Below are 16,826 nucleotides of genomic sequence, written 5' to 3' on the forward strand. Positions count from 1 at the left end.
AAGTTATTTGACATAATCGAGTTTGAAAATTAGTAGTAATCTAACCTCTGATCTTTTCTCTCCTGATACTTTCCATTGTGATCATGCTTACAAAATTTTCTCACCAAAATAAAACAATAATTCACACTTAGCTACTTTTAGTTTTGTATGGTTTTTAAATATTTGCTACTCTATTTTAATTAATTTTAATATAAAAATGAGATAAGTATCAGGGATGGCCCTGTGGCCGAGTGGTTGAGTTCGTGCGCTCTGCTGCAGGCGGCCCAGTGTTTTGTTTGTTCGAATCCTGGGCGAGGACATGGCACTGCTCATCAGGCCACGCTGGGGTGGTGTCCCGCATGCCACAGCTAGAAGGACCCACAACGAAGAATGTACAGCTATGTACTGGGGGGCTTTGGAGAGAAAAAGGAAAAAAATAAAATCTTTAAAAAAAAAATGAGATAAGTATCTTTTATTTTTTTCTCCAAATTGTTAACCAATTTCCCCAAGTCCTCCTTTCTACAAGAGTACACAATGCCATCATATTCAAAGGTTCAAATCACAAAAATATGAAGGTCTATTTGTAGACTGTCTATTCTGTTCCACTTAGAAGTCTAGCAAATATTACATCAGTATGACATTGTTTCAATTAGTGTAGCTTTATCGGTACATTTTAATATCTGGTAGGGCAAGCCCCACAACAGTCTTGACGGGCAAACTCAAAGCTATCTGGGTATCAGTCCTCACCACTGTAAGATGGGTGTGTGTCTACCTCATAAGTTTGCTAAGAGGAATTAACTGAAAACACACACATGAACACACATGGAGACACTTTGGAACTACAAAGTTACAAGTTTTCATCTATATCTGACTACAGTATTACTGATGACCTTTTCAAATAATAAAAATAATCCTTAGGTAGAAATTAAATTAAAATCAGTAAGACAGACCCTTATTAGTAATAAGTGAATACTTTTATGTTACACAAAATGTCTAATGGACTCAACACTGTTATAAATATTTTTGGGGTAGAAAATATTCCTTCCAGCTCATTTGAGTAAAATGAAAAATAAGTTAGTGCTTGTTTGTTAATCAAAGAAAGAAAAAAAGGGTGGTAAAATGCTCCTTAAATTTGTGCAAGATTTCAGTTTCTTAGAGCTGTGAAAAAGGTTCATAAGGCTAGTTTTACAAATAGCATTCAATTTAATTTCTTTTCTTAACCCCTTTAATTGGATTCCACAAAGAAAAGATATTAATAGAATGTGAATACAAACCTTAGAACCATTTTTGTTCCCAAAATGCAGACACTGAACACACTGCCTGTCCTAATACAAGCAGAATTCAGACAACAGAAAACACACCCGTTCAAGGAAGTCTTAAATTAGAAATAAATCTTGTACTATGACAGAGTTAGCACCTAAAAGGTATTAATACCACTCCATAAAATAGCTCAAAAGGCCCTAGATTATATGAATGGTACACAGAATCATATAATCTTTACCCAGTAGCAGGCACATTACAGAATACTTTTTCCAGTGCTCTCAGTTAATAGAAGTAGAACTAAGTCTCGACAGCTAGGTCCAAAAGCTCAATTTTTTGGCTCAAGTAAATTTTAAACTTACTTTAACAAATCACTGGTTTCCTGTTCACTGTCTTGTGTTGTATCCAAAGAACAGGCGTCTGAGAGTTTAGCTGCATGGGACTCCTGTTCCTCTGCAGGAAGTGCCTGGGCTCCCAGGGAGCCGTTGACAGTCTCCTGCTCCCTTCTGACCCCTTCCTCATGCCGGTCACTGGGATTTCGTAAATCTTTCTCAGTTTTGTCATGGTTGTCTTTGAAAGAAGATTGCTTGGCTTCCCCAAGAGATGATTTTCCTGAAATATTGAATAAGGTACCAAGAAACTGAAAAAAGCTTTCTTTTGGCTGTCTATCGCTTTCTCCTATTTTGGCATCTGGAGCAGAACTGGAAAAGTCATTTGGCTTTTTGGAACCTTCCGGCGTTGGAAGAGTGACTGGCTTCTCAGCACAGTTCCTTTTGTCCTCAGTTTGGGGAATCTTTGAAAACAAAATAGAGAATAATAAGTATTATCATTTTAAAAACAACATATTTTGACTGAGAATCTATTACATGGCAAACTGTGCTAGATGCCAGGATATACTTGTGAGTAAGACTGATGGCTTCTTTTCCCTCAGGCAGTTTACAATCTACTGAAGGGCACAGTCAGCACACCTTTAACAAAGCTACATAGTTATATCATGAAGGGAGAAGCATAGCCCAGTGGGAACTCAGAACAGGAGTAACTAGTCCAGATGTGATGGTGGTGGAAGCAGAGGAGCAACTGAGGGGATGCTTCCTAAAGGAAGTGCCCTCTGAAGGAAGGAGACCTAAGAAATGACTGTGTGACTCCTGTGAATCTTCCTCCCTCTCCCTCTCCTCATCTTCCTTCCCCCAGCCCCCTCTCTGTGGTTAGTGAGGTGCCAGCTTCTAAGGAGTTAATATGACTGGAGGTTAGGGTACCAAATGAGAAGACTGAGAGGTAAGTATGGAGAGAGAAGTAAAGAGTCAGATCACAGCAAACCTTATGTGCATTTAAATTTAGCCTTTATTATTACAGAGCTAATGGACAGGATTTTCAAACACTCAGGACATCAGACAACACCTAAATAGACCTCAACATTTCAGCATCTCATCAACCCATGAAGCCACCACCTTGTGTAAAATTGTTGTTCAAGAAGACAAGGAAGGACAGCAGCATGGTGTATTCACTCAGATGAAAAGACCACCGTGAACTCTTCATGTTAAAGCACAAAGTCCTCACATGGGCATTAATGCAAACCGCAGACAGCGCCAGGAATTCCTGCAGAATTAAACACTTCCAGGAGTGCCTTTAACCTGCTCATAATTAAGTTACTACTAGAGCAAACTCACATTCACGTGCACTGTGTGAGGAGAGACTGAACACACTGGCAGTCCGAGTCGCACTCTTCCCGAAAGCTTCATTAGCTTTTGGCCAACGCGCGAACTCACCCTGCCCTCCAAACACGCTCCTCAACTACTTGCAAAAGGAATGTGACCCCAACAGTATCTGTCAGATGTCACGCTCACCAGTCCTTACAAAAGGAAAGCTCAAGTGTGCACCAGAAAAGACCAGGTCACCAAGATAAAACCACCTCAGGACACTGTAGGGTCACCTGATAAAGTTTGTAAGAAGCTGATCTTCAAGAAGGCAAAAGCATTGTAATCATAATGTCATTTATTCACTTCATTTCATGTTTTAATCCAAATTTAGAACAGTTTAAGGAGTGTTCCACTAACCACTAATAAAATTTAGCACATGAAAAGTTGAGAAAATGTTTAGAAACCATTAGCTCAGGAAATTAATTTCAAGCAAACAATATGTTAAATTTTCTCCCACCTTAGGAGTCAGAGGGTATTTTTGAGTGAACACATCCTGTTTCCTAAGTGTTAGGACCTTAATATAACTTGTGAGCTTCTACATTTAGAAGTCACCAGCCTCTAGAGTCACTCAAGTTCTCACCTTTTCCTGGTTTCAACACCAACCTGATCCCACTTGTCTCCACATCCTCCATCTAGCCTTCTGCTCATCAGGAACCTGCACTATAAACTGGCTTCCCGCTCCCTCCTATACACAGCAGGAAGGACCTCTTGGTTTGGCAGAAGATATGCTAGTTGGCATTTTGAAAATGCTCACGTGTACGAAAGATGTTCCTTTTTTGTCCTTTCACTTCTCCACTTAATTTGTTGTAACTGCCAATCACAAAATTTCTTCCTGAGTCAAGATGAATCAAGTCTTTAACATGAACAGAACAGGGATTCTTCCTACAACTAGTAAGAATGCTGGTCGTGCTAGGGAGCTACTTGAAGAAAGTGAACGACAGGCTGCTCACTGAAACATCATCAATATTCTTAAAACACTTTAGAGATTCATAAAAGAGTCTTATAAAATTGCGCCAGTGGTTTAAAAAAAAGAAAAATTAAAAGAACATGGAAATTACATTTTTTGACATCAATAAAATCTCAAGACAAATAATATCTGTCCAAAATACTATTTATTTCACAGCCTCTATTATTTTTACTTGACAATTCCTTTCAAAATATAATAGACGGCTTTCTAAACAAGGAAGATACATTTTGCTAAAGTAGTGAAAACCTTCATATTTAACCTTTAAAAGTAAAAATCATTTGTTTCTCCTTCCCCTTTTCATGTTCTTTGCTATTCTGGAACCCCTATATCTTAAATTCCCTGAAGGGCAGTTTTTTTTCAGTTTCCTTAATCTCTGAGTTGCTTAATTTTTCCCTATTAATCTTATAAGAAATTTGTACCAGTAATTAAAATATCCTCAACAAGAAAAAAAGTATCTGAATTTAGAAGCAAAAACTAGTGGAAAAAAAACACTACCATTCAGAGCAAACACAATAAATTCTGTATTTATATAATTAAGTTTTTAAGTCTGATCTCAAACAGCTGCTCTTTGCCCTCAGACAGTTCAGCTGGCCATAAGCTGGGGCCAATCTTGCCAGCCAACAGGATGGTCTGCCAGTGTTCTAACAAGAGAGTAGAAGGAAAGTGCTCAGGATTCAAGCAAACACCAACAAAACTTCAGCTCCCCATTGCTCTGAAAGATGTTGGTACTCTGCATATAACATATAAAAGCTACTGATGAAGGCATATGTATCTTGGGAATTTTAAATTTTTTCCTTTGTATTCAAATATGTGTAATTCAGTGCCCTTAGGTCTAAATTCATCCATCCACCTCTTCTCTTTGCTAAGCACCCAATACAGGAACCATAAGAAAGCATTAAACATGTAGATTAATAAGACTCAGCTATGGCTTCAGTGAGCTCACAATCCAGCAAGACACCCATCATCATGTCACTGTGTGAGGCTTAGGAGAGGGATGTACACAATGGAGGACAATGAACATGACTGGGGATGAGAAGAACCCACTGCAGAAGGGAGGTAACAGTGAGCTTGCTCCTGACGGGTGAGAAGAGCATTCCAGACACAGATACGGCATAGACAAAGACACAGAAGTGTGTGCAGTACGTTTGTTATCACATGGGGTAGCTGAAGATGATCGGGGCATGGAGGACAGAGAATGAGGTTGACAAGACCAATTAGAAGTGGAGGGTGAGTGTAAGAAAGCCACAGGGGACTGCCTTTTCTAAATCAGGCAACTATTTGAGAACGCAGGGCAAAAATGGATCTGGGAAACCCAAGTAGGTGAGATTACGGACTTTGTTGGGGTGGGAGAGGTATGGCAACCAACTATTTAGATGTCAAACATGTTGGATATTTAGTCCCCGGGTAACGTACAAGTTGCGATGTCCAGAAAGCGGTCAGAAGCACAGTTTAAAAATGCAATTTGGCAATACTCAGTGTGTGCGGGGAAAGGAGGATCAAGAAAAGAGCCCTGGAGAAAAGAAGATTAAAAGGCAGCACAAAGAAGGGAAGAAATCAATGAAAGATAGAGAAGGCCCATATGAGACCAGGTCATCCCTCCCTCCAGAACACTAGTCTCCAAAGGACAAAGGATATCTCCAAAAGCAAAAGGGAGTAAATGCCCAATGCCACGTGAGGTCAAGAAAGATGAGGACTGTCCTGACTGTCCTTCAGAATCAGGCACACTCACACCTCAGGAGCCATGCGCTTCCTCCTCTCTCTGCTCAGGATGTTCTTCCCCCAGAGGGCTCTATGGCTTGCTCCCCTCACCTCCTTCAGACCTCTACTTAAAAGTCATCTCTTCGTTGAAGGTTTCCCCGTCACTCTATCTAAAATAGTAAACTCCTCCACTCTGACACTACTATCTCCCTTCTGTGCTTTATTTTTCTTCTTTGTCCTTACTAGTATCGAATACACACACACACTTGCATGATGTAATATCTCTTTCTTCCTCCAGAGAGTAAAAGCCACAAGGCCAGGGCCTTCCATCTGCTGTATTCACTGCAGTATCTCTAGTACCTTGAAATGTGCCTGACAATCAGAGGTGCTCAAATATTTGCTGGATTAACAAATGAAGGAAGGAGGGCTAGAGAGAAGCCCTAGGAATGCCCAGTTGGGAAAGAGTCATGACAGTTCAGGAACGTGTGGGTACAGCCCCAGACTCAAGGTGGGAAGCAGTGCACAGGCAGCAAGAAAATGGGAATAGTCGGTAAAGAGAAGGGAACATTTTTTAACTAGAAAAAAAATTTTTAACTAGGAAAAAAGAAAAACATAAGATGACCATTTAAGGTCCAAGACAGAAGAAATGGCTTTTAGTCCCTATTTTGTCGATCAGCTCTACACCTGTTGGAAAGGGAGTAACTGCTGTCCAAGAGAGAAGGATGACAGGTTCCAGAAAAAAAAACAGAAGATGATGAGATAAAGAGACCAGAACAATCTCTAACACTTCTAATAAAGGCAAAGTAGTAGCCTTGGAGGGAGTAGGGACCTTTCCTCTTCCAAGGAAAGTGGTAAGGAAGTGGCTAAAGCCTGAGCAATTCAGTAAGCAGAGAAGACGGCGAGCGAGGTCCCACAAGTGGCTGTGACCCAGTAAAGCGAGAGGAGAGATGACAAGCTGAAGGAGAGGCACAGAGATGGAGCTGGAGCTGGGCTCCCAAAATAGAGAAGACCTGGAAGAGTCCTTCTGGGAAACATAGCAACAAGCTGAAACTAGGTGTACCAAGCAGCAGTTAGGGTCAATGAAAACTTTAAAGTATTCACTCACTCAATAAGTAATGAAAGAGCAAAATACTGTTCTAGGTGCTTAGATGCACCAGTGAAAAAATACACCAAAAGTCTTGCTTTCATGGAGCCTAGAACTCCATGAAAGAACTTATTTGCAGGTCTGGCATTAGTTTGTTACTTCCTATAGCAGGTGGAAGCTGCTGACCCAACATGGTGAGTGGCACAGGGAGCAAGGTCAAGAAGGTCGACAGGTAGAGAGTATGGCCAAAGAGTCTGTTGAGTGGGAAATAGTGAAGTGGCAGACAACTCTACTGTCTCAAGCACCTGGCTTGGGCATCCTTTTTCCCTCAGGCTCTGCCTTCATTGTGAATAGCAAGCATAATCCTTCTGAACACCCTGACCCCTCAGTTCCTCAGTACCCTCAACTCCAATGACCTCCACTTCTACTCTACTTGTCCCTACGGCCAAGCCTGGCCTTTGACTACCATAACCCCCCCACGCCTCAATCTCAATCTCAGGCATTCCCCATGTTCACACCCTCTCACCTTTCCAGCTCTCTTAGCCCACTGTCCCAGGTGTACCCAGCACACCAGTTCTCCTGCCTCATCACAGCTTCTGTGACTTCTCCAACTCTTACTCTGAACCCTTTCAGTTCCTACAAGTTTTCAGGTATTTTCTATCCAGCCATGAAATATGGCCAATAACCTCAAACCCTCTTTTCTTTGTTCCTTGGACATTCCCACCAATAAAAATTCCAGTTTTATCTTTTCCACATAAGTGAATGAGTCTTGCTTTAAAAATCCACAGGGAGACGCACAGCAATGAAGATTCAGGTTGCCAACAACTCAAGATTTACAGCCTCCACTAGGAATCAGTCTGCAACCTTCCCCCACTTTCCACAGCAGCTATTTCAAACCTATCCCACATTCCTTAAGCCACCCCCTCAATTACCCTGTACCCTGGCTCAGCAGAGGACCCTACTTTCTATTTCATGGAAATACTCCCTCACAGTCCTGACTCCACCTCTCCTCCACCTACATCACAGCAGCAATAGAACCCGCTTCCTTCACTCTCCTCACAATGAGTGGAGGAAGGACTCCTCCTCCCAAGGCTAATCCCTCCACCAGGGCACCAGTTCAGAATCCTTGGTGTCTCCTCAGGAACCTCAGTTCCTCATATGCCCTTTCTGGAAGCCTATCATTCAAAAGTATTAAGTCCAGGGACAGCCTTCTCCTCCCTCTTCACTACAAACCTTCTTAAAAGGGAGTTACCCACCCTCACTGTTTCCTTTCCCTTCCACCCAACCACTCCTGAAGCCCCTGCAATCTGCCTTCCATCCCAGGCATGCTCTGACCAGGACATCTCAGAGACACTGTCTAATTCAACGAACTTCTCTGTCTTGGTCCTCTATTATCTGTCTGCAGAACGTGAGACTGAATCTTTTCCTGAAAATCATTCTTCCTTTGGCTCCCATGACATCATTCTGAGGTTTCTTTTCCCTTCTTCCTCTCTGAATGCCCTCTCCATCTCCTTCAAGCTCACAGCCTTCTAGCCACCCCTTATATAGCATGTTTCTCTGATTTCGAGCCTGGGCCTGCTTTACTTCATGCTCTTTGCATAAGGTCTCATTTTCCACAGATTCGATTCCCAGATTAGTATTCTCAGCTCAGACTGTATGTCCAACTATCAACCAGACATCAATATTCACCTGGATGCTTCCCTGGAACCTCAAACTCAAAACATCCAAAACTGAACTTGACCATGTTGTATCTCCATTCTTCCATCTTCTGTAAGCTACAAAATTCCCATTGTTAAAAAGCCAGACAAAACATCAGGACACTGTGACCTCTCCCCCAGAACACTGCCAGCAGTGACTTAACCTATTTCCTTGCTTCTGCTCCTACTGTCCCCTAGCCTACTCTCCAGATAAAAGCCAGAGCAATCTTTTAGAATTCAAATCTGATCAACCTGAAAGGCCTCCAATGGCTGTGCACTGCCATCAGGATAGGATACAGACTCCCCAGCAGGGCATCAAGGTCTTGGTGGATCTAGCCCTGTGTTCTTGAACTGCATCTCTTGCCACTCACAATGCTTGTAATACCTAGTGTCATCATGAGCATCCTCATTCATTCTCTCCCCTCTCCTTCCCTCTCTCTCTTACTCTAGTATGACTTTGCATAATGCTATTCTCCTTGCTGGGGCCACTTATCCCTTGCTCTCACTGCCTAGGAAATGCCTACTACAACTCAAGTCTTTCATATTGGAAGTTGCCTATATATGTTCTTCCAATGGACAGCCCTAAAATCCTGTTTTCCTTGTCACCACAGAGGGAAGGCAAACAACTTCATATGCTTTCATCATGAGTAGCACTATTACCTAAATTAACAGCTACTAAAATTGGGCATTCATAAACCAGAACCAATTGCTTACTAGAGAATCCTAGTAAGTCTTCTCCTAAGACATCCGGCTGCAACACATTACTTGGCAAACTTGTCAACAGTTGAAATTCTTTCACCAATTGTTGAAATTTCCTCAATTTTGAGGAAAATATTTATTATCAGTTTATTATTACTGATATCTTGAGCTAATTATAGTTGAAGTGCTAAAATTTTAAATCAAAATCACTCTTCATTTATCTTTATCATAACTAATTTAGTTTGTGGTGGGTTGTCTAATTAACTCCACAGAGACCACTGACACATATTTGCATCAGTATTTTTCAATAAATGGATTTTACAACTAATTGTAAAGTGCAGAGATGAGCTATTTATACCCCCACTGTTAAAGAAATTTTGCTTGAGGGAGAACATTCCACTTTTATGGCAAAATTACTTTTCCACTAAAAAGTTAGAACAGGCAAGGCACGTGGGCTGTCATCTATTTTGCCCTGAGCTGGTCATCATTTAACAAAAAAAATAAGTCATGTACAACTTCTATGTTATGATATACCAGTGCTGTGATCAGTTCTGAGATGTCATAAATAATTTATTACTAAAATTAGTTAAAAAGCTGAAATTTCACTTTTTAAAAATGCTCTAGAATGGAATCAAAGTTATATCTGTAGTGTTACTTCCAGTTTTCCATTTCCATATACTTTCTGATAAAGGGATGTAGTTATACATAGTGTACCAAATAAGTACCCTTACCTGTAAGTGACCCAAGACAGTCATCCATCATATGTGATAGAGAGAAAAAAATAGGGGTAAAAACTGCTGGTATAAATAGGAAAAGTCTGAGCTACACATAGCAACGGGTACAGGCAGGAAGGCAGGGCTGTTGATGGGGCTGGAACACTGAGGAGGGAGACAAAACATGAGAATCATTCCAGGTGTCAAGACTGGGTAACTGGTGGCACCCTTTAGTGGAATAGAAATACAGAAAGAGAAGGCAATTAGGATAAAATACACTGAGTTCAGCAATGAGTATGACACACCCCACATTTGCAGGAAAGGTCCATCAAAGACTTGGCTCTACCTCCCCGAAGCTCAGGAGAACACCCTGGGTTGAAGGGACAGATGTGAGCTTTGTCACAGACTAAGATGTAGATAGAAATCAAATCAGCCAGGGCAGGTGTGTAAGGTGAGAGGTGAAAGGAATAAGATGACATACACAGGAGAAAAGCCATTCCTTCCTGTTAGGATATAAGGACTTCGATGAGAACACTGGGCCAGAATAATAAATGTGTTTAATTCTCTGAGAGCTTTTTGGAAACCCCTCTAATGTTCCTGAGTCAGTATCTGGCAGCCATGGAAGCAAATTTACTCACAAGAATCTAGAGTATGTACACAATAAGGTACACCACAAGTAGGACCATTCCAGGTCTACGACAGGTTGGAGCTGCTGTAAACCAAACCAGATATCTTACACTACATTCAACACCCAAAAACTCCGAGATAGCAAGGCCTCAGACTGGCCCCAGCCATACTGATAGGCTTCAGCTCTGGCAGGCCCCCTGGTCATCTGGACTGCATACTGACACACAGTGCAATCTCCATTTTGGGCGCCTTGACAGCACTGAGTTTTGATAGAAGCAATCAAGGGGTAAGAATTCTGACTTCTAGCTAAAGTTCAATATGTATACTTTCATGTATGCCCTCTTTTCCAATGTTACAGAGAATCAACGTTTCTAATAGCTGGTTTCTATACCATTCACCCGGAAAAAATGAGCACCATTCTCAAGCAGAGAGTTAATTTTCTAAGTTTTAGCCAGATTTTATAAGGCAAGAAGGCAACTCTTTTCCTAAGTACCTACTTAACATATACAGGCCATTGCACAAAATATATCCTACAGCTACCAAAACTTGATCATAACCCAGCTTCACATCACCAAACAACCCAAAGATCCAATTTCTAGAAAATCACTTATGAGTAAAAAGAAATGTTACAAAGTTTAGTGATTTTCAGGGATTGTTAACCACACTTATTGATGACTGTCTAGGTAGCTGTGTACCTTATACACTTTCCATGCTTATCCTGTAGGAGCAAAGAAAGCCAGTTCACAGGTGAGCTGACCAAACACATCCATGACATAGTAATGACATGTGAGAACATGTTATTAACTTCTACCATCCAAAAGCACTATTAGCTGTTAGCAGCATTTGAGAAAACATAACACAAATCAAAGAACTTACTTAGGCAAAGAGACGGTAGGAAGTCAGGTGACTCAATTCACAGATTTGAAAACTAAGGCACAAAGAAGCTTAATGCCACACAGCTTGTTGGGGGATGAGCTGGGATAAGACTACCACTGTCTATACCCCTCAGCACTCTCTTTCCCACCCCATCCTAAGATGCAAATGTCCCACAGAGCTGGGCTGGAGTTCCATGTAAAGTAATAACATGGTTCTCTTTTTGAAATGTAAAAAGAGATGATAGAATCTAAAAGAAGGAGAAGAAATTAAGAAAAATATTTGCTTAACATAAAATAATATGAATTTAAAACTATACCTTGACTGCTTCTGATGAAAGTACATTTTCCTTTTTCTGACTTGTGCTCATGGGCTCATTTTCAACACTGAAAAACAAAAACCACAGTTTCTTCTGAAATTAAAAATTAAAATCATACAGTTTCTGTGTAGAAAGCAAAAATTGAAAGGTCCTAGATCTGCAATGCTCAAAAGATTCATACACAAAATGTTTTATGTTGATTGAAACCTCTACACTTGAAAAACACATTCAAAAATGCTCATCTGAGCTTCAGAAATGTCTGAGTCCATGATGCATCATATTTTCTTATGTCGATAATCAGCGTCATGGTAATGATGCGACTGAACAACACAGCACCATGCATGACCATCATCATCTTAGAAAGTGTTAGCTCTCTTTGATTTTATTTATATTAAGGCTCGCCATAGCCTGATTTTTTTTAGTGTTTTTTTTTGAGCTGAGTGTTATTTGGAATGTATTTCTACACAGTAAATTTTTATAAACATGTAGGGTTGTCTAGAAAATTTAGGCAATACTCAAAAATAGATGCAGGCTTTTCTAGCCCCAAATGTGTCCCAGATGGCACCTTAAGGATCTGAGATTCCAGACAGTCACTTCTAATTGTCTTTTCTGCAAAACCTTCACAGATGTCTTGTGAGATGTCATAATAAACAACTTTGCCTATAAGCACATATATATGTTAGATCTAAATATTTATATCTCTGTTTCTGTGTTACCTTGTTTTCATACTTTCATAATCCTAGACCAATTGAGTAGCTCCACTCCAAGGATTATCATGATAATCTGTCCCCCATGTGCGGGGACTGTGTTTGACCTCAAGGATGTAAGAACAAGTAGGTCAGGGTTTCGTACAGTGCAGTCTGCAGGGAAGACTGACACACAAACAAACGAATAACACAGTCTGGTGCAAGTTATGACTGCTGAAGAACAAAACGCTGTGGGGCACAGCGGAAACAGGAGCAGAAATTCTGCCTGCTCAGTGAAGTGCCCCCAGAGGAGACACATGGCAGGGGAATGGAGAAGGCGGCATTTTTGGGAAACCATGTCTTATTTGTTTGCTTTTAATATAAGACTGGAGCACAGGAACTTGTGACAGCAGAGATAATCCTGCTAGAAAGGAGAATGAGACCAGAAGTTAGTGGATGCCAGGGCATGAAGAACCTGCCTGACCTGTTACAGAATCTGATCTTTGACCTCCCAGAACCGGGAAGGCTTTGTGAGGAAACAAACACAAAGCAGGAGGATGACTGAGAGCAGGGAAAACATGGAATCCTGGCGGTGGGTGTAGAGGGAATGGGGAAGACCAGGTGTCAAGAGCTCTGACCAGATGGATGGGAAGAGAAGACATGATTTATGCTACTTAGACTTTCTATCCACAAAATCCAGTGCAATTATGCAGGGAACAAATGGTAATGATAAAAAGACAGAAAGATCATGAACACATGGAAAATACAATGGATTAAAATTTCATCAAGTTGCAGACTCTACACAGGAATACTTGGACCAACAAGATACACATGCTCTTAAGCCTTTTAAAGTTGACAGGAAAAGAAAGCAAGTAAAGATAAACATGTGGGCTATGTGTTCAACACGTGGAAATCCTGTAGGAATAACCAGGGACAAAAGTGGAAAATAATATTGTACAATACACAATTGTAGCCTTTATACATACCTATAAAATAAGAAGGTCTTAACTGGTTGCTGTTTTAAAAGTACGGGGTTCTTACCTCTTTTTTTCTATTTTACTAGCTTTATCTTTTGCCACAAGGTTGTTTATAATTCAGTTTTTTAAATTAAATGTCACTTGGTACTGGTCTATTTAAGCTCAAACCAAAGAAATGAGACTGGCAAAATACATTTAAAATACATGTTATAAGGATCTGCAGTATAATCAAGAATAGTATTGACCTTTATAATGCTACTGGCTCAACACAAGGTTGACATAAGGGAAGCCATATTGTAGAAAAGAAACCATAGTGTAACTTTAAATGACCTCTGACCAACCAGCCCAGACACGCTCTGTAGATTTTGTGGCCACCCCCCAGCTGCTTTAAGAGGACAATTTTTGTTCTTTTGAGTTCCTTAGGAATGTGGTGACCCTCAGGGAGACAGCCTATGCTGATAGCCATCCTCAATGACAACTGAAAGATCAGGGTATAGGGCAGCTGCTCCATTCTCTGACGCACATCCAGTAAAACAAAGGACTATCAGGAACTGGGACCAGATGTCTGCCCCACCCAGAGACCAGCCACCTCCCGCACCTAGAGATGGGCCAGTATATAACCGGCCTGTAGTCTTTGTTCCGTGAGATGGTTCTTTTGGACTTGAGTCGGCCATCTTCCCTCTTGCTAGCAAGCTGTACTAAAGTCCTTCCTCTCCTACCACCTTGCCTCCTGACTATTGGCATGTCTTGCGGTGAGCAGATGAGCCTACTTGGGTGGTAACAATAACTTTATAAGTGCAATCTCTAACTACAATCTATTTTGAATGACCTACCTAAAAATTATCTAAACAAACAAGAAGCATTTAATGTTAGTCTCCTAGTTTCTGCTTCAAGATTTCTGGAATTCTACTTATTTGGAGTGTTTAGAGGGCTTTCTATAAACTTACTGCCTTAGCAAGATTGCAAATGAAAACGGTAAAAGTTTCTTTTCCAATACAAAAGCTTTGCAGAAAATGCAGCTCTAAATCCATGGGATTAAGGCAGAACTCAGTATTTCCAAGAGGCTGTAATTACTTCCATGCTACAAACACATACAAAGTGCCAGAAAAACACAGTTGTAAGTCAGCATGTAAGTATTTTGCATTGAGCAAACAATTGAACAATTTAAAGCTGCAATCACCAAAAGAAGTAACACTTGACACTTCATAACTTTCTGAAACTTATATCCTACGTTAAGTTTCATGAATCTTATTGCTAAACCAAAATTTCAAAATGTGTTTAGTTTTAAAGCGAACAACGCATTTTGAAATTTTAGTTTAGCTATAAAAGTCACTGCTTCAAGTAAAGCTTTTTTTCCTAGATCACTAGCATCCGTCCGTTCTTAATTGGTCTCTGGCACCCTCACAATTGCTCTGCTTCAATCCATTCTTCCTGTCACAGTGAGCATTAATCTGATCAAGACACACTCTTGTCCAAATTCCTTCAGCAAATCTCCATCAGGTGATGAATAAAATGAGTGGTCCTCAGCATAGACACAGAAGGGTATTCATGACCTGGCTCCAGATACCCCTGTCACATAGAACCACTCCTTATTCTTACAATATGCCAAGTTCACAGACCAGCAAACCTCTTTCTTCTGCCCTTCAACATCCTTCCCCATGCTCCACATCTCCTAATCCTTCACAATTTAGTTCTAGCTTAATCTGTATTTTTTTTTTGTGCTCCCACTGCACCCAGTGATACCCCTCATACATTTCTGCTGTTTACCATAATAGCTGGTTGTCCATTTGTCTAACTAGAATTTGAATTCATTAAATTGAGAAACTATATCATTCATGTCTGTATCATTCCAGCACTCATATCTATAGCACACATCTAGCACTGATCTCTAACTACTTCATTCTAGCATTGTGCCTGACACTGTGAAGCCACTCAAATATTATTTGGAAAATGAATATAAAAATAATCGAGATCAAACAGGTTCTCCATTTGGAGTGCCTGCTTACCTTATTCAGAAAACACTGCTCCATCGAGCACAATGTAATAATATACATTAGCCTTTTTTCTTAATGAAGTAGTACACAAGTCTCTTGAAAGAACAGACCATCCACTTTCATTCTGCATCATCTTTCTCTAAAGGTATAAGGAGGGAGTGGGGCTGGGGAAGAAAATTATTCACAGCAGGAACAAGGTCATTTTCAGTCTATTTAAAAATAAAACACAGCAGCCAGCCGGTGGCACAGCGGTTAAGTGCGCATGTTCCTCTTCGGGAGCCTGGGTTTCGCCGGTTCAGATCCCAGGTACGGACATGGCACCACTCATCAAGCCATGCTGTGGCAAGCGTCCCACATATAAAGTAGAGGAAGATGGGTACGGATGTTAGCTTAGGGTCAGTCTTCCTCAGCAAAAAGAGGAGGATTGGCAGCAGTTAGCTCAGGGCTAATCTTCCTCAAAAAAAAAAAAAAGGAAAAAACAAAACACAGCAAAATCAGAATACAGTAGATAAAAATACTCAAAAGACTAGACACTTAGATGTCTGCTTAGTAAAAACAATTAACAGAAAAGACTGAACTGGTTGGAATGGCACTCTCAGACTCAAAAACAGGAGGGAAAGAGAAACCTGATCAAATTCAGATGATCTCAAACCTCACAAAAGAGGATAACCCATTCCTATTGTTCTCTCACAATATAACCCCCTTAGGGACCAGGGAACACTTGAATAGCAGTATTTTTAGAAAGCACACATTTTGCTCACGGCAGGGGGTGAGGGGTAGGAATCACAATCACATGTAGGCACAAATAAGACTATGTTGCATTTCTAAATAGCTTTATCGTACTTCACTAACAGAACTCTGGAAATTAATCTTTCAAAATAGCCCAGATAAATATCAAGGTCAAAGTAACCTGGAAGCTCCTCATTTTTGAAGCATCCTTATTTAGACCACAGCTGAAAACCAGGAATCCACCATGCAGCCATTGAGCATCTACTTTATGCCAGACATAAAACAAAACCACCCTCTGGCCATGAAAACAATGGGGCATGTTCCCATTCTAAAGTTCAAATAATTCACATAGAAGAGAACCCCTATCCTGTTACTTTATATATCTTATACTCCTATCTTTTATTAATTTCTAAGATGATTCCCTAACTCATAGTGGATCAGAAGCAGAAAACTAGCACAAGAACTCACTCACTCCCCAGCTGTCTACTGCGTTCTTTTTATGCGCCAGGCACTGTTCTTGATGCTGGGGGCTTAGCAGAGAACACACCAGACAGAATCCTTCCCTCACTCCTTCGCAACCGCTATCTAGGTGCACCATAATCACCTGGGAAACTGTTTATAAAGCAGATTTCTGGGCCTAACTGTCAAGGATGTCAACTGGAGTGGGGCCCAGGAACCCACATTGCCAACCAATGACTCCCCCTCCCTGGTTGTTCTGAAGCTGGTTGCCCTCGGACCACAATCTTGATGGACGAAGATCTGAGACTCTCAGCTGAAACCAACAACTCAGAGCTGCACAGGGAGAAGAATCATCTGGTCGGAGGGCT

The 16,826-nt window shown here is 40.8% G+C and overlaps 1 protein-coding gene and 1 long non-coding RNA gene across 5 annotated transcripts in view; one reads left to right on the forward strand and one right to left on the reverse strand.

Moving 5' to 3' along the window:
- CRYBG3 (crystallin beta-gamma domain containing 3) overlaps positions 1-16,826 on the reverse strand; it is a 106,926-nt gene that overhangs the window by 76,824 nt on the left and 13,276 nt on the right. For 3 of the 4 annotated variants that reach the window (XR_011529242.1, XM_070582899.1, XM_070582901.1), the window contains exons 2-3: positions 11,614-11,680; positions 1,602-2,032 (exon numbers count right to left, since the gene is read on the reverse strand). Coding sequence is in view for 2 of the 4 variants with exons in the window: in XM_070582899.1 (XP_070439000.1) it covers positions 1,602-2,032; positions 11,614-11,680 (498 nt within the window). In the remaining 2 variants the exon portion in view is untranslated. The remainder of the gene's footprint in view (positions 1-1,601; positions 2,033-11,613; positions 11,681-16,826) is intronic. The other variant, XM_070582900.1, reaches the window with a different exon arrangement.
- Positions 5,006-5,445, forward strand: LOC139077057 (uncharacterized). Its single transcript, XR_011529244.1, has 2 exons — positions 5,006-5,130; positions 5,301-5,445. It is a non-coding gene; the product is annotated as an uncharacterized lncRNA (long non-coding RNA).

The sequence above is a fragment of the Equus przewalskii genome, chromosome 18 (assembly GCF_037783145.1).
Source record: "Equus przewalskii isolate Varuska chromosome 18, EquPr2, whole genome shotgun sequence".
Classification (NCBI taxonomy): Eukaryota; Metazoa; Chordata; class Mammalia; order Perissodactyla; family Equidae; genus Equus; species Equus przewalskii.